Source organism: Phalaenopsis equestris, unplaced genomic scaffold (assembly GCF_001263595.1).
Source record: "Phalaenopsis equestris unplaced genomic scaffold, ASM126359v1 Scaffold000511, whole genome shotgun sequence".
NCBI lineage: Eukaryota > Viridiplantae > Streptophyta > Magnoliopsida > Asparagales > Orchidaceae > Phalaenopsis > Phalaenopsis equestris.
Window position 1 is genome coordinate 527,911 of NW_018164951.1, and position 25,421 is coordinate 553,331.

Here is a 25,421-nt window from a genome sequence, read left to right on the forward strand (position 1 = left end):
CTACAGAGCTGTAGCCATTGACAGGCAATTATAGGTTTTTAGTGAAAGCAGTGCGAGTATATAAGAAGTTCGTAGTGGCTTCTGGAAGACGATTTCCTTCCGACACCGGAGCATTTGCCGACTGGGTTGCTTCCTCCTCCACTGCTAGAGCGGAAGATCTTTCACTTGGATTTAATGCCGGCGGGGGGGGCGCGCGCGCCCGCGGCCGGATTTTGGGCGCCGACTTCGTCGGCATCTGTTCGCCACCAACTCAATTATGGCATCACCGACATGGGGATGGTCGGCGTACGCGATGTCTTCGTCGTGGCTCCTACAATACCGCCGTCACATCACGAACCCATGCTCTTCTCCGGCGAGCACCCCATCATCCCTCTCCTTGCAGCTGCCCCTTGTCACGGCCAGCCCACACCCTCCCAAAACCCTAACCCTAATTCCTCCGGTATACTCTCCGTATCCAGTGGCTCCCCCACCTGCCAGGACTGCGGCAACCAAGCCAAAAAGGATTGCACCCATCGGCGATGCAGAACTTGCTGTAAAAGCCGCGGTTTTGAATGTTCCACGCACATAAAAAGCACGTGGGTCCCTGCTGCTCGCCGCCGGGAGCGTCAGCTGTCAGGCACCACCGCTTGTGCCGCCGCGTTCGCCGGATCTTCAACCTCGACATCCGCCCCCAAAAAACCCCGCCTTATTTCCTCCCAAACCACCACTACTTCCCACACTTCTACCTCCAACACCCCACCTCGCAGCTTCGACACCAGCTCTAGCCACCAAGGTAACACCTTTATTCCCTCTCCCTTTTCTTTATTCCTCCCCGCGTAAGCAAAATTGGAACTTTTAGCAGAAGCCAGTTTCCGCGAGCATCTCCCCGGCCACGTGCGAGCGCCGGCGGTGTTCAAGTGCGTGAGAGTAACATCAGTCGACGATGGGGAAGACGAATACGCTTACCAAGCTGTTGTGAACATCGGCGGACATGTGTTCAAAGGATTTTTGTATGACCAAGGGGTTGATGATGGGCGTGGTGACTTCACCGAATCTTCCCCCATGACCGGCGGTAGTAACAATAACGCTGTTCCCAACCTATCGGAGCTTCATCTCGGCGCTGGTCGGAGCGGCGGCGCTTCTTCGTCTCTTCCCTCTGACGTTTACAGCGGCGGCGGCGGTATGCTCGGCGGTGCAACTTATGGTAATGCAATAAACTGATCTTATGTCTCTTCCCTCTCCTTCTTCGGTTTACTATTTATCTGCTGTATTAGGTATTGAAATGCAAAGCGGACAACGCAAGTTTGCCATATTTTACATTATTATTATTGTTGTGTACGCATAATTATATGACTTCTCTCCGTTACGCTGCCTGCTATTATTATTTCAAGTTTCTCCCTTTCAGTCGATAAAACTGCCATTTTTTTTAAAGGTCGCACCTTTGCGTCGGAATATTGTTTGCAAACGGATAGGTGATCTCCTGAATTGCCGCTACTTAGTGTTCTTCTTCTGCTTATCAATTTTCTCAAGTTATTCTCCTCTTTCTGCCTCAAAACTACTATCTTTATATTCCGCAGATTACGATCTAATCTTAAATGCAAAGCGACCAAAGCAAGATTGCAACTTTTTGTATCGATATTGTTCTATAAACGACTTTGGCTGCCGCTGCTTAATTATACTTCTTCCTGGACTGTTCTTTAAGCTTTTATTTTCGATATATCTGCTCTCTTTATAGATCTTGATGTTCTTAAAGCTGCTAGTTTTCCGTATAATTTTCATTTCTACGATGAATGTAGGATCTGTGTTGCATTTCAAAGCTCGGGCACTGTAGTTTGACTCTGAAGTACTTTTTCTTATACTTTATTCGAGAGTTCAGCATCTATCTATAATTTACTATTGAAAAGAGTAGTGATTGAGTCGTCCTAAGTCCTTTTATCTTCCCTCCGTTAACTCTAAGTTTATCTCATTAGCAGCTTCTAACTAACCGATTACAATCATCACAGTTTTTATAAATTTAATATTTTAGCGTGTTTGAATGCGGGTTTAATGGCAAAACTCTATTCTTTACCTTATACGCTTTCTTCTCCATGTGATATCGCTGTTTGTTTTTGACCGCGGGGTTATCTTTGTATAAATTTTCAACCTTGGGTCATGTCTGCGCTGTAGAACTTGACATGACATTGGAACTTGCATCCATTGAACGCTTTAATGGCAAAGAGGAGTACATGTGGTAGACAAGATTTTATTTTTATTAAATTCAATTCCAATAATTGTTGCCAACTTTACTCAAAGAGTCCGAATGAGAAGTATATCTGCTTTATATTTCGTGCATGATGCCTGCATTGTGGCTTATAATTGGAATGGTGGTTCATGTCTTGCTTTGACATTATTACTGTTTTTAGTTATGTTTTGTAGCACTGTTTTTGTGTATATGTTTAGCTTTAATTCCAATCTATTTTTAGGTATTTGCCGTTTAGAAGTTTTTGTTGTTCGTTGCCATTGTCTCTTTGTTGACACTTTACTTTTAGAAAGTGTTTTAATTGATGATGGTTTGTATGTTACTATAAATATTATGAGCTTGTTATGATGCTTGAGATATTTCTTCCTTTTTATTATTATTATATTTTTTTTTGTGCACCTTCCATGTCTTCTTTTTTTTATTACTATTAAATTTCAAGTTGGCCTTTAATTATATTTTAGATTCATTTTATGATAAAATGCATTTATATTTTGGGCATGTAATTCATTTTGTGCACATGAAATTGGCAACGAATAGGGCTTATTCTTTATTTTGTTTGGTTTGAATAGTATGAGAATTTATGTTTATTATAAAACATGAGATTAATTTTTCAATTGTCTTTTTTTATTTCATTACTAAGCAATGATTATTTATTTGTTTAAGAATTTTCTTTGTGCATACAAATCAAAAATTGATAAAATTTTTATTGTATATATTGCTCCAAACTAATAATAATGTTTCATGGTTGACATAGTATTATATGTAATACATCAAACTTCTCGTTTTAGTTATTTAAGCATTAGATCTTAACCCCTTAGTAAAGATGAGGAATTATAGTGTTGTTTTATTAACTGATATAATGGATATAATATATTGATTTTTTCCTAAAGTATTTGCCATTGTTATCATCAAATCACTATAGTTCTTTTGCATTTTTTTTCATATGCAGTTGTATTCTCTTGTTGCATTTGGTTATCTATGCATCATTAGAAAATTCTTGTCATGTTTTGTTGTATTACTAATTTAGTGAAGTTTTATATGCCATAATATTAAGATTTTCCACTATTTTTTGCGTAATAGAACTTTGTGTGGATACTTGACAGTATTAATACTTGTGATGAAACCATGTCTTTTATTTTTGTATTCCATGCCCATCTCAGGCTTCTTTTAGAATTGTGATCTACTTTTATATTGTCATTATATTCTATCAATATATAAACAAATTGTTTTACTGTGCTCGACTTAATATCCAAGCTAAATGTGGATGATATTGGAACTTTACTATTTGGTATTATTGGTTGATATTTGAATAACAGATATTTCTTATTTAGTAAATTTATTGTAATAGATCATTGATATAATTTGTTGTATGGGTTGAAGTTTTTTTTTAATCATTATGTAGTGTATGTTAGTTGGGGGTAAGCTATAATTTGCATAATTGCAAAATTATTTAAGGGTGAAACTTTCAAATTGTACATGTACCTGTATTATGTTTTTTTTACCTCAAAACTAGTGGGGCAAGTGTCTATCACCGTCTAGCCCATTTGGTTCGTAAAATTTTTTTCCTCGAATTGTACATGTACCTTTCACTAATGGATTTTAATTTATATATATATATATATATATATATAAAAGAATTTACTTTGAAACCTAAAAATTTAGATTTGGCTATTTGATTTTTTAGCTAATAAATTCACGTGCTTCTGTGACTTTTGTGTGATTTAACGAGTAATTGGGACTAGTAGCTCTTATTTGAGAAGAGGGATTATAGTGGTTAGCGAAAAATATTTTAAGCAAAGCAATCAGTCCACCATCTGACAGGGATACTATGTTCTTGCAAAATAAATTTTCAATAAAAAATATAAAATTAGTTATAATATTTTTGACAAAATGAAAGGATCAATGAAATATTATGCCATATCGGAATAAAGTATGAACATTTATTAGATGAAGTTGAAGTATTGGGATGAAGCTAAAATGATGATTTTGCACATAAGTTAATTTCCATAATTATGTTAGTTAAACACAAATTCATTTAGTAACTATACTAACAAATTACTATTTAATTTTTGCTTAGTATATTAACCATCTAACTAGTTGTGATTTAAATAGGGTTTAATTAATCTTGGCAATGATCAAATATTGGGTTTTCATTAGTCTTTTATTAGATCAATTAGTTATAAAGTAATTCATTATTATACTATCATATAAATGATCAATTAATTGTTAGGCATGATCCTAACTTAGGATAAATAGATTTATCTAGGCTAACATTTTTTAATTAAATTGCTTGTTGATTGCTTAGTTTTGGATTACGACTTTTTAAAAAAAAAAATCAGTAATTTTTTCTTCATTTTTTATAAAAAATTTATCAACATGTTATTCATTTTATCCTTTTTTTATGGAAAGGAATCTCACTTGTTAAAATATATATAATTGATGTGTCAATAACAAATATTTATCAAGCAGATATTTTGATGCATATTTTATAAGGGATTTTTAAAATTGAAATTCAAGATCATATGTGCCCCGATTTCAGTCAAGCTGCCTTGATAAGACGGACCAAATGATGTGAAAATTGGTTCAATTTGGGTCCAATGAATGGTCAAATAAACTCTAAATTTGATATTATTGAATGGTCAAATGGTGAAAATTGGTTGGCTTATCGAGGCTTGGTGTAGGCTTTTATTTACTGGTTATTTGAGATCAATTTTATTATTATTTTTTGTTTTTATTATTTTTGTTTATGTTTTATTTTGAAACAAATCATCATTGGTGTGTTTGATTAAGATATAAATTGTTTTAGGAAAAAACTTAAAAAGTTTATAAGTTCTTGATTAGCCTATTATTAGAAATAATAGGACATTTATAAAATATGTTAAATAAATGTGTTTTAAAAAATCACATATGATCTAAGAGTCTAACGACCTCAATATCGCTAGATTTTGAGGTTATTAAGGCACCTAAATCTTTAAAAAATCACTTAGGTTCTAAGGGACTCAATATGGACTGTCTAGTCAACTGTTGAGGAAATTTACTTGTCGAAAGACCAAAATGTTTGAGAATTGATTGCTGGACATTGTCGACTACTGTTGATCGTCACCGCCTGCCGCCCATAATCACATCTTATAACTGTTGTAGTCAAGTGGCTCTTGTGTTTAAATATGAATGTAGCAATTGAGCACTAAGTATTATATTTAGTGCTGATGTAATAGGAATAAACGAATAAAAGTTCTTTGTTTAAAAATCAATTGTTATAATGAAGGCAACAAATTGGTTGCCAGTAGGTTCCAATCTCCCTCTTTGGTGAGTAGTAGTTTTATATTTTTAATTTAAGTTTTTTTTTTCTTGGAATTTTGTTTTACCTCTCCTACGCCTTTTCCTAAATTTCATAATTTTCTTCCACAAAATTATTGATAATTATTCACTGGTATGTTTGGTTAAGGTATGTCTTAAATAGGATCTAGTATTTTTCCCCCATACTTTTAACCTGTAGATATCTCTTGATAATTTTGAATCAACTCCAATGTTAGTCGAAGATATTTTTTTATATATATTCTTCTATCACCTATACAAATTCTCCCTAAAATTTTCTAAATGCATACCTCTTTTCTGAAGCCATATATCAAGCTAAATATTAAACATAAGGGGAGTTCTAAATTTTTTTTTCATGTTCTTCCCTCTTTTTATAACCTTTTTTTTATTAGAATTATAAGGGGAGTTTATGTTTAATATTTAGCTTGATGAACAAGAATTATTGTTGTTTGTTTAAAATTTAGAGTTTCTTGAAGGGTGTGTGTGCCCTCGAAATTTGAATTCCCTAGTCCCTCTAGAAAGAAGAAAAATGAAAATGAGAACAAGTGAGTTTATTATGAAGTTAGTAGAGAAGACGAAACCTAGATAGTAGAGAAGACCAAACCTAGGTAATTGGCCTTCATTTTTTAGATGATTTTAAAGTTCTGGGGGCTCAACATTTTTATAGACCCAAGCCCTATGATTAATTACTTCTTTGGCTTACGGGATAGTTCTTTCGATTATTCATAGTTATTAAGAATTAAGTATCCAGAATTGTAGTATCAAATTTAAATTTTGAAAGTGTGAAATTAGTATTGTTAGCTTAATGGTGAATGGTGGGTTAAATGATGACACACCCGATAATTATCTCCTAGTTTCGTCGTCTCATATTATTGTGATCCTTGGTTTGTTTAGTCAGAGGAGATAGTCGACCTAACTTGATCGAAGAATACTTGTAAGCAATCATATGTTGTTTCATACAAGGAAACTTTGTTGTTATGGAATGATTATTTGTGAAAGGAGATTAATATAAGTCGACTTTAGCTTACAAAGGGTTTCATTCCCTATCAAATATATCATATGATTTAGAACTTAAAGAGGCAAAATACCATTGAGGAACATACAGGCTACAAACATGATCGTTTAATTGTAAATCCTAATGACTAAACCAGTTAGCGAAGCCTGATTGCCTAGTCACGCTAATAGATGACTCGAATTATTTTTGAGTTTGAATTTAACAGTATAATTGATTTGACATTTATTTTTTGTGAGCTTGAAGTAAACATTAGTTTGTCATCCCTGATAAATGATTGTGGATGGTGGACAGTTTTCATTTTCAAGCATTTGGTGATAATTTTTTTTAAATAATTATAAAGTTTATGATATCGAAATTTCATTTTTTTTTAATTTTTTTTATAAATAGACTTCCTCCGATTGAGATGTGCAATGAATATGTCTATCATCATGGAATTTAGACAACTTTAACATCAGTAAAAAATAGTAGCCCATGGACTCCAATATTTGGGACTCAGTTTTGTCAAGCCTAATTTTTTGTTAGGAGGATTTAACTGGCCAAATTTGGGACTTATGGGGCCCGTTTGGGGATGTAAAATTTATATATATATATATGTTCTTTTCGTTTTAAAACGCCTTCACATTTCTTAAGATGAGTTTAATTTGAGTATAAATATACTATTAGTCCAAATTGTATTTTTTGAGCTGATATTCTAACATTACAAACATCGATCAGAGCACTTGCAGGCTTGTTTGTTGATTTACACGCATTTTAATGAACTTTATATATTTTAAAGCAATTTGTTTCAAGTTAGGAATATTTTGAAATTACCATTACAATATTCAAACTTATCGAAGTTTTATTAATTACATAAATATCATGTTGTGATGTGTTTATATATCTTGAAAATAATTGACTATTGACTATTATTTTCATAAATTCAAAAATATACACCCAAATGTCAAGGGATTATATTTGAGTTTAAACATAATGTTGTAATTAATTAAAATTTTAAATTATTGAAATAATGAAATCCTATGCGAAAAATTAAATCCTTGGATATCATGTAGAATTTTTTTATATTTTGTTTTTAAAAGAGCACTTCTGTTTAGTAGCAAGTAATTTGGTGGCTATTTAAGAACTGAATTTTCTCAGACATTGAAAGATCTTCACAATTTTTGTCTATAGGGTTGTACGATGGGGCTAATAAGCCATTAAGTATTAAATCCTTCAATGTCGTGTTGTTCTCAAATATCTTTTATAATTTTCATTGTTTTGTTGGATTTTAATCTCAGTATTCATTTTAAATCTAGAGTGAGAGGATGACTCGCTTGTCTGCACGAAGGCTTGGAAAATAGCACCGGTGAGTTTGAAGGCTAAACGGTTGAAGCTTTTGGGCTTTTAGGGTGGTGTTGTGATGGGGGTTCCTTTGGATAGGGAGGGAAATTTAGAGTTGAATTTAAATAGAAGATTGCACATAATTAACATATAAATATATAAATTTATATTAAACTTACATAATATTCAAATACAATGATTATTTGATCCATTGTTACATGTCAAACATCACAATTTCATTTGTTTCAACCTTCCTGCCAATTTGGATGCGTTCGCGTAGCAGTTCATCGTACAAATATAAGTTAATTGGGCCCTTAAACGACGATCTGAGTGATTCAGTATCAGTCACAAAGTGGTCTATTTGATTTTTGTTGATCTCAACAAGTCCGGACGATGTATTTCACGGTGTAGATGTGTAGGTCGATAAGGGCGTGGAGGCTTGGCGGTCATTCCATGCAAGAGGAGATTTAGTGATCTTTCCTAACCTCCTTTTTGGATATATTTATAATTTAATATTTTTTTTCATTGGGAATTTGTGTTATTTCTCCTACATTTTTTTCGTAAATATTCTTAGTTTTCTCACACAAAATCATAGTTGAATCTTCTTCGTTGTGTTCAGCCAAGATGTTCACTAAACTTATGTATTTCTTGCTAGAATCACTTGTTAATGCAGAATCAACTCTAGCTTTATTCTATGAGTACTTAGTAAATTCTTTACTATGAACTCTTTTTCAGAACCCAAATATTTCACGTTGGACTGCAGTTTAGATTTTTATTTTTAATCTGTTTTAACTCGTAATCTTGTCTTACATCTCCTACATCTTTTCATAAAACTTTCATACTTCTTTCACATAAAGCTGTAGTTTAATATTCATTGGTGTGGTTAGTCAAGTTATGTCTTAAACAGGATTTAGTCTTATTTCATTAGCTCCATAATCTGATGAAAAATTTGTTAGTATTTGGTTTTATTTCATTATCGTTTGCATAGTTATTACTAATAACATGGTACCTCCCTATAAAAATGGCATGAGGACATGCCCACAATAAAAACCACACAATCAAGCAATGAAAATAAAGTTTAGTTCAAATAAATATCAAATCTAGTTACAAAATATGATATTTTTTGTTTTTCTATTATTATTCAGCTCATCTCAGTCTTCCCGCTCCTCACTTCTCCATTATTGCCTCATAATCATGTCTGCAGCAACATGCAATTATCATTTGTTGAACTGTGACATTTACATATGCATATATCTATTTTTTATATTTGCATCTGTTTCTTCAAACATAATAGCTACTAGGGGCCATGGTATCTCTTGGAGCTCATATGTTACATAATTAGAATAGGGGGGAGGAAGGAACATAAGATTAAACATTATAAGCTGTGTCTTGAGAGCATTCTTCTTAAATTTCCTCAAAATTTTCTTCTTCTGATCTGCCTCCGTTTTCCGTAATTTTACTTTTCGATGAACAAAGTAATGAGTGTGTTTTTGGTTTTATAAAGTTGAAGAAGGCAATAAAAAATCATAAAATCGATTGAAAATGGTTGAATTAAAACTAATTATGCTGTTCTTCATGAAGATGATTTGTGTAATACATCATTCATCCATTACACCTTGATTTGTTCAATCATAAATAGTTGTTTCCCGATCAACATGACTTTTATCACATCATCATCATTTACATTTTTACCTCTATGCCAACCTCTTTTCACCTGAAACCATGTGGTCTCTTATAATCTGAAACCTTAGGGGCTTTGTTGTAAATTATACAAGTGATGTTTTGTTGTTGCGCTTTTGTTGACGTTTAGGTAGCCATAAGTTTTCTCTCTGTCATGTTGCAGTTCTATTATTGGAGATATACTGTGTTTTAGTTTAGCTGATGCTTTCATGTACTGTTTGCATGTGGCCCTTCTCTTTATGTTGAAGATGATTCTCATGTGCGGACTGTTCTATGATTAGTTTTTTTTTTCATTTTATTGTTTTTTGTGGTCATGATTTTATTGAGTCTTTTGTTGATTGGTAGGGCACATTAGGACATTATATATGGTCATGTCTCTTAAGGAATTTCTTTTCATTGAAGATTTGATTATAGAGCATTTGTTTTTTTAGGAATATTTATATGCATACCACACAATTCTTATATATTTGCATATCTAAAATCCAAAACTTTATATTTATATTTATAACACTTTGGTATGAAAACTTATGGTTGGAAATGTGTATTGCTCTCTTAAAAAGTTGGTGATGGTGCTGTTCTTTTATGTGATCTTAATGGTTTGAGTGCAATGTATGTAAAGTTTGGATGTTTGATATTTAGATACGTTAGTATTGTGTGGTCTGTACAAGTTTTTATTTTTATTTTATTTTATTTTTGAGTTATATGACAATTGCTGTGTTCTTCTTGCTTGTCATCTTTGGTTTAGACTCATCAAGTCTTGCTAGTTAAAATTTTCAGCATGATTATTCTTTTTTCAGAAATTATTTAATATTTGGATTTTTTTTTTCTTGTGTCGTATTTTTTGTGATGCTGCCGATTCTGCATGATATAATTCGATTTTTTTTTTTTAATGTGAAAGATTTACATGCATATGCCCACTCAATTCTCAGAGAATATTTGCGTACAGAAAGCGTACACAAAGTTGCGCACATTTTAGGTTATTCGGAGGGTACAGCTAGGTTACAATTAAGTTATACTCCCTTGTAATTCTTCATGTAACCTAAGTGTAATCTAGTTGTACTCTCTGAATAATCTAAAATGTACCGAATTCTGCGTACACTTTCCGTACACAAATATTTCTCCAATTCTCATGCATTTACAATTTTTTACATCAATTTTTAATTATATGCCACCTTGTGTATGGAAGGGTGTATTGATTTTTTTTAAACTTAAAATAGTGATAATTTTGATGTGATATGAAATATTTGGGTGTTATAAGTTTAAAAATTGAAGTTTAGATGATTGTATGTAAATAAATATAGATCGGGTGGTATTTTTTTCAGATACCCTTTTTTTCCTGCTGGAGGTGTACTGTGCATGAGGGATATACATACATACTTGTGTGAGTGCATGCATGTATGTATATTTGCAGATTGGTACCATAAGTTGTTATCTATGTTTCCTACGTTTTTTATGGATTTTTTTTTTTTTTGGATTTTGCCTTTAGCATACATTATGCATTATATTTTGGAGTTTGTCATTATTCTTCATTTTTTTTTTTTTTGAGAGTTTATGTGATGGAAGCCGCCGCTGAGAATCATGAGAATAGGGATGTAAATGAGCTGAACACGAGCAAGCCCATGCAAAAAAAGCAAAAAAGTGTTTATTTTGAGAGTTTATGTAAGCAAGCCAAATGTTAATTCTTCATATTTATTTTGAGAGTTTGTGTTTGACTCGTTTATATTTCGAGCTCAAAAGTTGTGTTCGTGTTCGGCTTATTTGTTTGGCGAGTCTAACACGGGCTGTTCACAAACAAAGAGTCGTCTTGACAACTCTAATAACATACTCATAAGATGTTAATGATTTGAGCAAGATTTAAAACATGACTTTAATCTAATTTAATAATTTTTATTTTATTTTCTTCATTAATATTTTTTAATTTATTATAAATTTTTGTATCATTGTAGTCAATTTTTTTTAAAATACTAATCAAAATGATTAGTACTATTCGAGTCAGAACGAGCTGAACACAAGTTGTTTGCGAACAATGAGCCGTTTTAACAGCCTTAATTGAGAAAGAATAATTATAATAATTTCAAAAAAAAATAATACACAATGTATCCAAATTGCATAACCCAACAAAAAAAAAAAAAACCCATCTAACGTCATTAACTCTTGCTTTCTGCAGCCTCTTCAATAGTTATAAATGCTCATGATCTTAACTATTAAAGATCACTGATCTCTCTCTCGTCCTTTGCTATAACCAGATTTGCTTAGTTGCTTATTTCTCATCTTTCTGATCCTAATGACCTCTACCATGACCTCCTCTTTGTCCACTTCCGCCTATCTCTCTTCTTATGTGGCTTGAGATAGGCCCTGCGCAGATGACCAACTTCCATCACAATTGTAGCACTTGAGTCTTTACATGGACACCTAGTGTACTTGGGTTTGCAACTGCCAATGCTAATTGTGCGCTCGAAAAATCACTTTTCTGAGATTGTAGCTTCATGCAACTCTACTCCAGTACCATTGTCACAATGGTCTCATCTATGGTTTGTTTGAGGTAGCTACAATTTGTTAGAAAGTAGTTGTGAAGCTACTGAAAAATAGGTTGTTAAAAATATTCGATGGCTATTAATTTTTTTTAAATGTCAGAACACAATTAGAAAACTACAGCTGCACTTAGCTAGGATCAGTTAGAAAATACAGATTTTTACGGTATTTTAAAAATAAAAATAAAAATGTAGTTAGCATAAACAGGTGAAATTGCAGTGCAGTGTCACGCCACCTTTGCATTGCCTTCCCCGAACGGGCCCCTACTGTAGGAATAGTTGTCTAAGCTAGGACAGATCTTCTCTAATCAAAGGTTGGATTCGGATTAGCCAGAAATTTTGTAGTCCTCACCTTTTGTAAAGATCTCTCCTTTCTTGCACTATGGATTTCTACAACTTAACATTGATGAGAAGTAATCAAAATTTGCCCACAATCTCTCTATGCAATATTCTAAATTGTTCTCATCTTGTACCACAGCTTCTATCTCGTCTTGAATTTGGAATATACCGTCAAGTGGTTCTCACTGCCAGCATAAATTTTTTTTCTTTTTTGCCCATATGTCTCAGATCTTTCAAATGCCATCGACAAAGGATGCAATTGATGGGCCCATTGAGTTCAGCAACCGGGAGTAAACAAAGACGTGAGTGGTTCTCCACTTATTTTTCTTGGCAATGTTACTTATTCGTTCATCTCCGGTGAGATATTCCTATAATCTCTTCTCGCCATAGCTCCATCAATCTGAAGAAAATAGCTAAAATAATTTGTTGGTCCATTAAGCTTCAAATCTACGGGAGGCAGATCTAGTTTTACCTGTATCAAAGCATGTGTTGAAGTCACAATTCTTGTTAAGGCACTAGGTCCCTGCATGAGCCCCACCACCACCAGAACCTTCAGGAACTTAGGATCATAATAAGGATTTACAATTATAATAAAATTATAGCTTTTATAAGAGCTATCAATGTATTTAATTCAAGCAGCTACAGACAAGTTTTACCGAATATCACAATGCTGGTCATATGTCAAAATTAATTTATCAACTTTTAAAAGCTCATCAAGATGCTCAAAATTATTTAAAATCTATGTATGCCCTGAAAAAAAAATTATGATTATACCAAGATATTCATAATAACTAGAGTAATAACTTGCTAAAAATTACACAATTAAACTTGCTTGAAATATAAGGACGTCTCGATTGTTGCAAATTTGTCCAAATTAAATATTAAAATTTTCCCCAATAGTAAGATCATAAAATATTTAAGTAGGGTGATGATTAGCTATTTTAAGCATGACATATTTTCCAATGGCTTGATGATCAAAACTATGTTTTCTCTTCTCTTCCTCTTTCTCCCTCTCCCTTTCTCCCACTAGCCTGTGTCATGACTAAACCAATGTGTACATATGGATCCACATGAATCTCAAAGCAAATGGGCGGCTCGTGAAAGAGATGTGGGCGATTGAGTGTAGCAAAGGAAGCAATTCACCTGAACGACGGATAGACTATGCCAAGAGGAAATCCCGTAAAGGCGGTAATCAGCCTTTAGTGCGATCAATGGTAGTGCCCTTTCAGATCACATCAATTGAACCAATGCTTGTTAGATGATCGACATTGCTCTTCAATTGAATTACTTGTTAGCTTTATTATATGTCAATAACTTTCAAGAAGGCTACCCTACACACATCTCAAAAAGGTTAATAATTATGTGACTAATATGTACTTTTGTAATATTGAAACTTAGGCCTATAAAAAAGGTCTCTATTATGAATAATACATCTTTTGTTTGTCTATTATTGTTCTTTCTCTCTTTATCTTAATCACTTTTTTGTAGAATGTTGCATTCCCTGGGTGTGTTCCCTAGAGCTTTTTTGCTTAACACATTGGAAAGCAAGTTTCTTGAAAGTGGATTAATGTTATATAAGGTTTTGTAATATTATTAACTTTGGATATAAATGTATTTAATGAATTTATTTTATTTCAATTATAAGTTCTATATAACTTCTTTTATTTATTGAAATATATAATTTAACAATTTATATAAAAAAAAAAATTGTATAGCATGTTTGTAATGATTTTTAAATGAACCATTGATAGTTCATGAAACTCACTTCTTACAAAAATGTGCCAAGTTCTAAAGAATGGGTTCAATAAGAAACTTTTTTTTGTTTTCATATTTAAAATTATCTTAAAAATAATAAATAAATTTCATAAATAGGATTTTAAATGCTCTATGATATACTAAAAATAGTTTGTAACTTGGACAAGAAATATATCCAAAAATACGCATGCAAATCATTGGCTAATTTTGTTCTAATAATAATTCATGAGAATTGCATCATCGCCTTTTGATAATCTTTTTTGTATAATTATTCAAAGCTTAAAATTATTTGAGAAATCATCTTAAGGGTTTGTTCGGGGAAGCTACCGCTTATTTAAAAGTTATTGCCGATAAGCTAGCTGACAGTTTGTTTTTTACAATGTGTTATAGCAGTTTTTGGATAAATGGTTATTCTACCCATATACTATAATGTTTATAACAAAACTAATCATGTTGGCATGTCATGCAAATTACAAAACAACATTATGACAAATATCACGTTCGAAAATTGCAAAATAAAAAATAAATACCTCACTAAAGAGTATGACATTCAAAATTAAGGAAGAATTATTAATATAATTATTAATAATATGATAATATTATTTTTAAAATATACTTTGTAAATCATGCATAAGGAGTCCTCCAAGGAAACTCTTCATGATTAATCATTATCTTATTTGCCCACCTAAATAAGTCCTCATTTTCTGTTCTTCTTCTTGGACACGTAAAATTGTCTCTTGTAATTATAGGAGTGTGCCGAAGTAAGCAAGGAGTATTGAAGTCTGCAAAAGTAGTACAATACTTTGGAGGTACCTGAGCTCATGTTTGCTTGAAATTTAAAATCACAAAACAGTAACATTTAGATGCAACATTAGTGAAATTGAAGAATAGATGTATTCAATTAAAGTTTTATGTAGTTGTGAGGTTTTAGAGAACACAGTTTATAAACTCACAAATTTGTTACTTCAAGACAATAAGCCTTAAAAAAAAATAGTTATTTGTTGCTTTTAAACCACGTAATACCGAGTCCATGTGTATCAAATATGTATATCAACAAAAAAAAGCCATCTAAAAGGACCTCGAAGGACCTTGAAAGCCATAACACTCAAAAAAGAAGAGGAACTTGGATGTTTTCATCGGGATGTCACACGTGATGAGAACCAATAATGACATATAGGTAATCTAGAAGAACTCTTTTGGTCAAATGTCTCATCATAAACATGTATATATATATATATATTCTCAGCATATATATATATTTATATTAGATATTTTTTCTACGGTTCCTTGTCGACCATCCAAGTGGGGATGAATACATGCATAAGAAATAGAAATAAAATTGAGATTCAAAATATGCATGATTTGTATAAAATACTAATATATCAGACAATAAATATTTTCACAACACATTGCAAATAAAAAAAGCAATAAAAAAAACACTCCTTACATTTAGCCTCCAACTATAGCATCTATATTTCACTCCCGCAACTCTATCATCTTGTTTGCACCTTTTCAATCCTCGATGCAAGTCTCAAGTAAGCAGATGAACCAACTTCTTTTGTCTTAACCATTATATTAATAAGATTAAAAAATAGAAATATTTGCCATAAAAAATAATAACCACAATTCAAAGTAAAGTGACATTGTCAAATTATGATCACCACTGCCTACACACTACCTCCACCACCGACAAACCACCTCCACACCAGTCCACACTACACCATCACCTCCACACTGCACATTCACACCACATCACCACTTCTACACCAACACTTCCACAGACTACACCACCTCCATATTCACACACCAACACTTCCACAGGTTGCACCACCAATTACACACCACATGCCAAGACATCCACACACCACACCACTACCTCTATGCTACACACCACACATCACCATATTCACACCACACATCATCACCTCCACACCACAAGCATAATCCATCATTTTAAGAAACAACCACACAATCACGACCACCACAAACTAGAGCAATATAGCAAAACAACATAACCCATTACATTTCAATTAATTTCCACATGCAATTGCCACAACCACCAAATTTCCGGTAACAAAATTAACTGAATAGAGCTAAGAGAAATCAAATTCATCAGACTGATATAGCATAAAGAACTCAAATCATCAACCAAATATAGTACAAAGAATTTAGAAAATTTCAAAAATTGAATATCAACTAAAAACTAATGAACGATAAGAGCACAAAGAACCCAGAAAAATCATCAAACATAAATATTTGCAAAATTAAAATTTCCTCATAAATAAGGTAGAGATTACCTGAACAGATGGGTAGATGGAGATGAACACTCGAACAGAGAGCCAATGATCCAAACCTTGCCGAAGAACTAAGAATAGAGGGAGAGAAAAAGAAAGGCAAGCTCACCGCAACAGCTGTTGGAACCAACAAAACCAAACCCTGGCCATTAGAGCCATGGATCAAAGAGGGTCATAAGAGGAATGTTGCTTTAGGGGAAAAATCTCGAGAGGGGAGAATGGCTCGAGAGAGTGAAGAGCGGGACGAAACAACCGCGGGGCAACCCCATAAAAGAATCATGAAGAAACGCTGGCAGCACATATGGATTATCCAAAAAATCGCCTCACCGCATTACCAAACGCGCCAATCAGTGTTTTCACGCCGCACTACGACAAATAAATCACGCCAAACGAGTCCTAAGAGTTATCTTATAGCACTTTGTTAATTAAATTTACATATATAAATGTAAATTGAAAGAAAACATGCATTTAAGGGCCCTTTGATAATTTTGTTGAATATAACTAGACATGTGGGTTTTACAAAAGCGATTAAAAAGAAAAGAAGTATCGGTGAGCATAGTGGTGAAGTGCAGATAAGCAAAAAAGTGATGTGGGTGATGTTTGGAGTAACGGTTTATTAAGATGACCTCTTTATAAGTTATAAGAGCATCATTTCAACTGCTTTTATCAAAATCAATCAAGTTCCTTAACTTGATTGCTTAGAGGCTATTTGAGATCACTTTTTTTTATTATTATTTTATTTTATTTATATTTTTAATTCAAAAAATATATATATTTACATGTTCAATTATTTTAAGAAACACTCAAAATAACTTTAAACAATTTTAAATATTTTTTAAAACAAGTTAATTTGATTTTAAAAATAAAAAATATAAAAATATATAAAAAAACAGTAAAATAATATTTATAAAAAAAGAAAATCAAAGTGATCTCAAATAAACTATCAAGAGTGGAGGATAAATTTTCACAATCCTCTTTCTCTCTAATTACATGCAAAATTGCAAAATTGCAAAATTGATGTCAAATCTGTATGATATTTTATAATAATATCAAAGCCATTAACGTTCAAAAATTACAAAAATGACCTCAGTATTCCATATAGATGAAAACCATTTGCACGATGGCCCCCTCATCTTTATAACTTCCAATATACATCTCAACAAACTCCAACTTTGTTATAACGTTATTCTCAACTATATTTATGCTTTACAGCAATTGAAGCTTAGTTTGGGGCAGTTTAATCACTACGGCCGCATTTTAAAAACACCGCCTTACCGTTTGAAAATTACGTTTGAGCAGCTTATCCAAAAACACAGTCGACTTTTTACACTAAATGCGGGATGCGGATCAAGCCCCGCGGTCTGCGTTTCCAGATAAGCCAAAGCTGCCCCGAACTTAACATTTAAATGAAATTTCACTACTAAATAAAAACTAAATTACTGTTCCAGCACAAATCAGAGGCTTTCTGCAAATTAGAAATTGTTAATTCGCTTTCTGACTCTATTTTCCTTGCTCCCAACCAGGAATATTTGCAGTAGCTTCGTTCACCATTTTCACCAGCCTGACCTGATCATGACAGCTTATGTAACTCAGAACAGCTGATTTAAGGGACCAAAAGGGAAGACTTACATGCATACCATTTAATTCCTGTATATTTACATTTCTAACACATAAACTTTGATTTTTACATATGACTATCTTACCTGCATAAAAAGGTGTATATCACTTTTTAAAAAGTTAAAACAGAGAAATTTTTTGTTTGATATGAAAGCTTTGGTTGGTATAAATGTAAAAAGTAAATTTTAGGGGCATGTATATACATACCACTGAATTCTATGTATGTTACGCCACCCAAAATTTTCATATCACATCAAAAATATCATCATTTTAACTTTTACGAAGTGAAATGAGGTATTTGATGTGTGAATACATAGAAATTGAATAGTATGTATGTACTTTGGAATACAAGGCATACCACACTTTCAGGAACTCCAGATGGGGGCAACGAAAGGTTCCTCGGCGGAGGACCTCGAATGTGCGATCTTTTGTCAAACCGCCATTCCCCAATCTTTCCATAAGTCAGCTCACCCTTCAAAATTCAAAAATATTAAACTAATTAAGAAAAGAAAAGAATAAAATATATAGGGGCATTTATGTAGATACTAGACCATTCTTATTGTGAAATCTAGATCTATCTAGTTGGACCGAGGAGAGGTGCTCGAGAGGGAGGGGGTGGGGGAGAAATGAGAGAGAAGAGAGAGAGAAGAGGAAGACTTCTGATTCGTTGATAATTTTTGCATTTGCTGTTATTTGTATTTTTTTTTAATTTTAAATAAATATATTGCAATTTGAGGAAGGTTTTTGTTATTTTCGTTGGAGATAGCAGGAAAGGAGAACATCAGGGATCAAATTGGAACATAATGAAGATTGAAGCAAAAATGTACTACCGGGCGCTTAGACGCCTAGATATTGGCTTTTAGGCGCCATAAACATCTAAATTTGAGCAACAAATTTGAGAGCTTGGCGTCTAGTGCCAACAATTGGGCACCAATGCGTTGTTATGGGCTCTTAAGAGCCGCGATAGTGGCCGCTTAGGGAACAGATGTGCGGTTCCAAACCGAGAGCTTGGCGCCTAGGCACCCAAAATTGAAATTGGCAATTAGAGCAATTTAGACTTTGAGATAATCAGGAGTGAATATATGAGTGGGGCAGAAGAATTCAGGGGGGTTGGGGTGGCTTTTTGATATGCTCACTTATTTACTTAGAGGAGAAGAAAATTTTGGAGGAGAAGGCCACACATCTAACAAGGGAATTAAAAGTTTTAAAGCAAGATTAAAGAGAGTTTGTGAGATGGAGAGATTGCGAGTGTGCTTGTAATTCATCTGCATTTGTTGGACCTAAGGGAGATAAGTATTCTGAGTTTTTGTCTGTTCTTCTTTAAGAGACAATGCCGAGACTCTTGTATATGAGATTACTTTTAATTTAAAGTTGATTTTGATGAAATTTGGCTTGCTTAGTAAGTAGATTTTTTCTGTTCTCCTTTGTTGTGAAAGTGTAGGGATAAGGGCTAAGCAAACTGGTGTGAATTTTGTAAGAAATTGCTAAATGGTTTTGCAATAACTTAGGAACTCGTAGATTATTAACTTGACCAGTTAATTTGTTAAAATTAATCGTGATAATAAAATTTCGGGAGGATCTATAAGGAATGATTAAGTTATCCACATGAACTCATTGGAATAGAAATATGTCCTTTGAATTCATGCAAATTGATTAGGGAGCATGGTTGTCTTGGACTTTTCATTTGAATTAGGGAACTAAAGGAATGAATTGTCAATCTTTCTTAGACAACCGGAAGGAGATAAGAAAAATTTCATTATTCTCCTCTTTGACACATTTAATGAATCATTTGCTAAGTTAAATCCCTACATAAGCACTTCAAAGGAGAATACTTGGGACAACTTAATCATCATTAGTTTATCTTAATTATTTTAAAACTTAGATTTTGTTCATTTTCAAAAATTAGATTAAGAACATTTATTAAACTTCAAAACTTCAACCTTTCAGACTGGACTAAGAATTGTAGGCTAGAACTTTTCCTAATTGAGTTTATCTTATTCTCTGTTGGATCAACAACCGGACTCAAGTCCTGGTACTAATGATACGCCATTTTTGAGTTTACACTTATACATTTCCACATGTCATACCTAAACTTAAAAATTTACACGCATCACACTCAAATATTTAATATCACATTCAAAATAGCACAATTATCACTTTTTAAAAGTGAAACACACATTTTCATCCACAAGTTCAAAGAACCAAATTGTTGTGTATGTAAATATAAAAGTTTAGGTGTGAGATATGCAAATATATAAGAATTGTGTGCTAAGTATGTAATTATTCTTAAAATATATCATATGATGAACAAGTGCCATAAGAATAATACTTCAATGCAGATAAAAAATATTAACCTTTAAAGAATAGTCACAACCATAAGTGTAATGAATGATGAAAGTGTTCCCCACCTTCAAATCCCAAGGAGGCTGAAACCAAACATTATTATATATATTGAATAGAAATTTTACAACCAATTCAAAAAATATATATAAGGGGCATTTATATTCATACCACACAATTCCAATGTATTACATATCTAACACCTGTATTTTAGTTTTTACATCAATACCACCAAAATCTGTCATATCACATAAAAATACCATCATTGCAACATTTTAAAAGTGGCATGCTCCTTTTCATGCATGGGTAAGATGGTATGTATGTAAAAATTGAATTTTAGATGTTCGATATTTAAGTATATAGGAATTGAGTAGTATGTATGTAAATCATTCAAAAAATGAACAAAGAAAGAAGGAAAAAAAAAATCAGGAAAATGAAAATAATGAGTGAAAAATGGCAGGTGACACCTGAATCATAAAATTCTTATGTAGAATATGTTGAACTCCATGCAATGCACTGGCAACAGCATAAGCATACCTATTGTCGACAATAGACAACAGAAAATAAATCACCATAGTCCCAACAAATTGCAAAGAAGAAAATTTACATGCGGCACACAATTCTTATGGATTTAAATATCTGGCACCTTCATTTTTATATTTACATTTATAATTGTTGAATTCGAGTTTGTCCGGCAAACACGCCCAAGGAATGGAGCATTCTATTAGGAGACAATTAAGAGAGAGAGAGAGAGAGAGAATGAGCAGTAGTAGACAAGCAAAGGGTCTCCTTTATTCATAATATGGACTCCTAGGTCCTATATTATAAAAGTACATAACAGCCCCCTAATCGTTAGCATTTCAGGAGGCTTTTTGGTAATATAAAAGGTTATTTGTATATAATAAGGCACGGGACCTATTCGATCGATAAGGGTTGTCGATCGTCTGGCAGGTCTTGGTTCAATCTATTCATGATCTAAAGGAGTGCCCCCCATTGATCATTCTAATTGCTGATGATAGTCATGAGAGACTTTCTTTTGTCATCTTCTGTCGATCATTCAGCTATTGTGCTTTCTTCGTTACTATTTATCTAAAACAATCATTTATTGCTACATCCGATCGGTTATACTTCCTTCTTAGGCCGCTCATCTATTTTGAGATTCGTGCGAACACATTTTCATGTGTACATATTCAATTCCCCGATTCTCTTGCTTCTTGGAAGTTTTCAAGCACACGAGGACGAGAATTTTTTGATCATGTATACATAAAAGAATAAATAAAAATATGATATTATTGTTCAATAATGATCTTCCCTGGATTTTCGTGCCCATACCATTATAAATAAGTTTTGGGGCAAGGGATGTTTGCACCCCTTCAGTGCCTTTCGATTCCTTTGTCCTGTATCTTCCTCCCTACCTTTTTTCCGCAATATCTTGCGAAGAAGTCCTACCTTTCGACAAGAGTGTGCTCCTCAAGGCGATGAATGACATGCGGGCGCAAACCCGCAAGCTGGATGTGAAGAGGGTTATGTCTAAGCACAGTGCTAGCGATCGTGAGACTTGGCCCGTCTCTTCAGGTTTCCTTGCGGACCCTCCTCAGGAGAGGGTTGCAGGTCAAGTGAGAGACCGTACAGACGACCCTCCTGCGGAGCGTCCACTTAGGATGAGTGTTTAACCTGCGGAAATGAGAATACTTGCTCAGGCGGCTGTGGGAGTCGTGATCCCCCAGAGAAGTGTTGAGGAGGCGGTAGCCGAGGCTGAGACATGGCTTCGCCGGGCTAGGAGCGGCTTCTCCTCAGAAGGTGGAGGATTGTAAAAAGTGAGTGAATATCTCTATTCTTATTCCACATCTGAGTGAGCGCGGACCCTTGGCATGCAGTTTGATTAGCCTTGTTCCTTTCCTTTCAGCGACCGAGGCCTTGACTATCAATTCTTTATTGGCAGATACTGATGTGCACCCCAATGATGATACAACGGAGGTGGACCAAGTTGAGGTCCAGGGGGCGAGCGCGGCACAGGTCGCGGCGGGAGGAGACATGGTGGGGCTCAAAGCTCTGGAGCAAGGTGTCGAGCGGAGTGTCGATGGTCCGGGTGCTAGAGCTCAAGGTGACAACCATCAGACCCTCCTCAAAGCTGCAAGGGATGAGGAGGTGATCGGAGTGCATCGTGTGTCCTCGGACTTCATCCTCCGCCACCTCACCGAGATGGAGGGGTACCCCCGAGGAGAAGGAGACGAAAGGGTTGTTGAGGTCCTCAAGAGAGTTGAGCAAGTGGAGAGAGAAATTGCGGGGTTGTGTGAGGAGCTCGCGGCCTTCCGGGGGAGTGCTTGCTAGCAAAGGAGAGGTTACTCGCTTATGCTCAGAACTATCAGCCGTTATAAAGGTCCTCGTCGCTCATCCCTGAGATGGTCAAGATGACCTTTTCAGGTTGGGTGGTGAGTTCATGTTCAAATGGCTTCAACGGATTGTCCGTGATAACTTGTATAAGATGTATCTGAAAATACGGTCGAAGCCTCCGTACTAAAGTGACCAAGGCGAGGTGAAATTCTCCATGACGGAATACTGGAATTCGGAGCCCTTGAGAATTCAGCTGGTGTAGTAGACTGGATGCTGCTTCCAAAGCTCTTCTCTAACCAAGACCGAGCTGACGGCCTTGGGACCAGCCCCAAGGTAAAGATGGAGCTTCTCTTTCAGCTTTAGGCTTTGAAGTAGAGAGTGCTTGGATCTTGTCTGGGATTGTCTTTATGCCTTCAAGTGTCAGCAAGTATCACAGGAATTTACCGGTAGTGGTTCCGAAAGTGCATTTTAGCGGTTTTAATTTCATGTTAAATTTTTTAAGTGTTTGGAAGCTTTTTTTTAAGTCTTTAATGTGTTGTTCCACATACCAACTCTTAACTAGTACATCGACACACATCAATATTTTTTCCTTTTTTATTTGCAAATATTACATCCATGAGGCGTTGATAAGTTGCCCCCGGTATTTTTTAACCTAAAGGGCATTACATTGTAACAAAAAACACCCTCACAAGTGATAAAGACAGTTTTCTCCTCGTCAGTTAGGTGCAACTTGATCTGGTGGTATTCAGAGAATGCATCAAGGAAGCTCAGAACCGAGTGGCCAATAGCTGGATCTACTAAGTCGTCGATCCTTGGCATGGTAAGAGTCCTTCGAACAAGCGGAGTTCAAGTTGGTAAAATTTAAGCACATCCTCCACTTTTCATTGGCTTTTTTGGACCATCACCACGTTGGAGACCCAGGTGGGGTATTGCACTTCTCAAATGTACTCGACAACTTTCTCCTTTTGCACCTCTTCTCAGATAGGTCCTGCTAGTGTCATGGTTGAGCTATTGATCTTTTGTTTCATGGGTTGAGCCCATTGATCAACATTTAGCCTGTGGCACGCGACATCGATCAACACTCCTGGCATCTTAGCGACCGTCCACGCAAAAACGTCTTGGTTCTCCCAAAGGGTTTGGACCAGCAGCTTCCTGTGACCTGCATCAAAAGCCCCGTTGATAAAAAAACAACTACCTAGATCTCCCTCGACCGCCGGGACTTCGCGATTGGCTTCGCTGGTCCTGAGGCCACCCTCCCTCGCGTCTGGATATGCAGGGGGTCATGCTTCACATTCTTTATGACTTTAAGTAGTATACCCGAGACTGCTCTGGGTCGCCCCTGACTGTGATGATTTCTCCGTCTCCATGAAACTTCACAATGACGTGGTAATTGGAGATTAATGCTCTGAAGTCGTTCAACAACGATCAACCAAAAATGAAGTTGTAGGTTGGGGGCAAATCCACAATGAGAAAATTTTCATTAAGGGTGAATTGTTTCTCTTTCTCCCCCACAACTTACTGAGAGCCTGATCATTCCCAGTACCTCCCTCTTACCGGAGAATCCATACAGCAGACCAGCTAGTGCGGTCATTTAATCGACGGCGAGGCTCAACTTACGAACAACAATTTAAACAATACATTCACAAAGCTACCTGTGTCAATTAAAATACTTTGTACTTAATAATTATTTATTATAACAGTTATTAAAATAACATCATTATATGGATTTCCCTTTTGGAGAAGATCCTCATTAGTAAAAAAGATAGGTGGATGGTTCTTGCCCTTCGAAGTGAAGGTGGTGATGCAGAGCTCCATTGTATGCTGCTCTTTCTTGGGTGGCTCGCTTCCTCCGAAGATTGCAGACATGTACCTTGCAATGTTAATGACGTTAGTGTGAATGGGGTCGTCGGTCGCTCCTCCGGCGGGAGTCTTTCCTTGCCTCTGGGTCGCAGCTCCAGAGGTGACGAATTCTTTCAACTTTCCTTCCTTGATCAGTTCTTCGATCAGGCTTCGCAAATGTCTGCATTTCTCTGCGTCATGCCCGTGGTCTCTGTGGTACTTGTAGTACTTCCTGCTATCCCGAATAAAAGTTGCGTCCCTCATCGGCATCGCCTTTCTAAGGAAGTCTTTATCTTGGATGGCGTCTATTATCTCTACCATGGATACTAGAAGCGGTGTCTCACGGGGGAACTTGTGGTTATACCGGGGTTGCTCCTGATGGTACGACGATCGACGGTTTTGGGGTTTAGTCAGCCGCCTCCGGCCTTCTCAGCACTGGGTGGAGTGGTTTTCGGGGTGGAGTGGTCGTGCGCTTTGTCTGGGTTGTCCTTCGATATCCTGCGGAGGTCTTTTCTGATGCATTTGCTAGGCAGGCTCAAGAATGTTCTCGTAGGTAACAATGTATCTGTTGGTCATCTCCAATAGCTCAATCAAGCTCTCTGGTTTAGCAAGTTTGAGGTTGAAATGGAACCTCTTCGACTTTACTCATTGTGTCAGCGCAGCTTGAGCCATGTCGGGCTTAAGATATTTGAAATCTAGCGTTACGCTCTGGAAACACGTTATAGATGATCGTAGGCTCTCATTTTCCCCTTGCTTCAGCTGCCACAAGGATCGAACTTCCTTCTTGAGCCTAGGGGTGTAAACGAGCCGAACACGAGCGAGCCATG

The 25,421-nt window shown here is 35.1% G+C and overlaps 2 protein-coding genes across 4 annotated transcripts in view; one reads left to right on the plus strand and one right to left on the minus strand.

The window, feature by feature from the left end:
- Positions 1 to 204: 204 nt before the first annotated feature.
- Positions 205 to 1,372, plus strand: LOC110028349 (protein LATERAL ROOT PRIMORDIUM 1-like; the record flags this gene model as incomplete). Its single annotated transcript, XM_020730168.1, is given in 2 exon segments — positions 205 to 772; positions 842 to 1,372. Coding segments are annotated over 2 exon segments (861 nt in total). The 3' UTR covers positions 1,201 to 1,372.
- Positions 1,373 to 17,527: 16,155 nt separating this feature from the next.
- Positions 17,528 to 25,421, minus strand: part of LOC110028436 (hydroxyproline O-arabinosyltransferase 3-like) — a 12,674-nt gene continuing 4,780 nt past the window's right edge. For 2 of the 3 annotated variants that reach the window (XM_020730275.1, XM_020730274.1), the window contains exons 6-9: positions 20,889 to 20,958; positions 20,436 to 20,507; positions 18,440 to 18,553; positions 17,528 to 18,030 (exon numbers count right to left, since the gene is read on the minus strand). In XM_020730275.1, coding sequence (XP_020585934.1) covers positions 17,965 to 18,030; positions 18,440 to 18,553; positions 20,436 to 20,507; positions 20,889 to 20,958 — 322 coding nt within the window. In that variant the 3' untranslated portion in view covers positions 17,528 to 17,964. The remainder of the gene's footprint in view (positions 18,031 to 18,439; positions 18,554 to 20,435; positions 20,508 to 20,888; positions 20,959 to 25,421) is intronic. The other variant, XM_020730276.1, reaches the window with a different exon arrangement.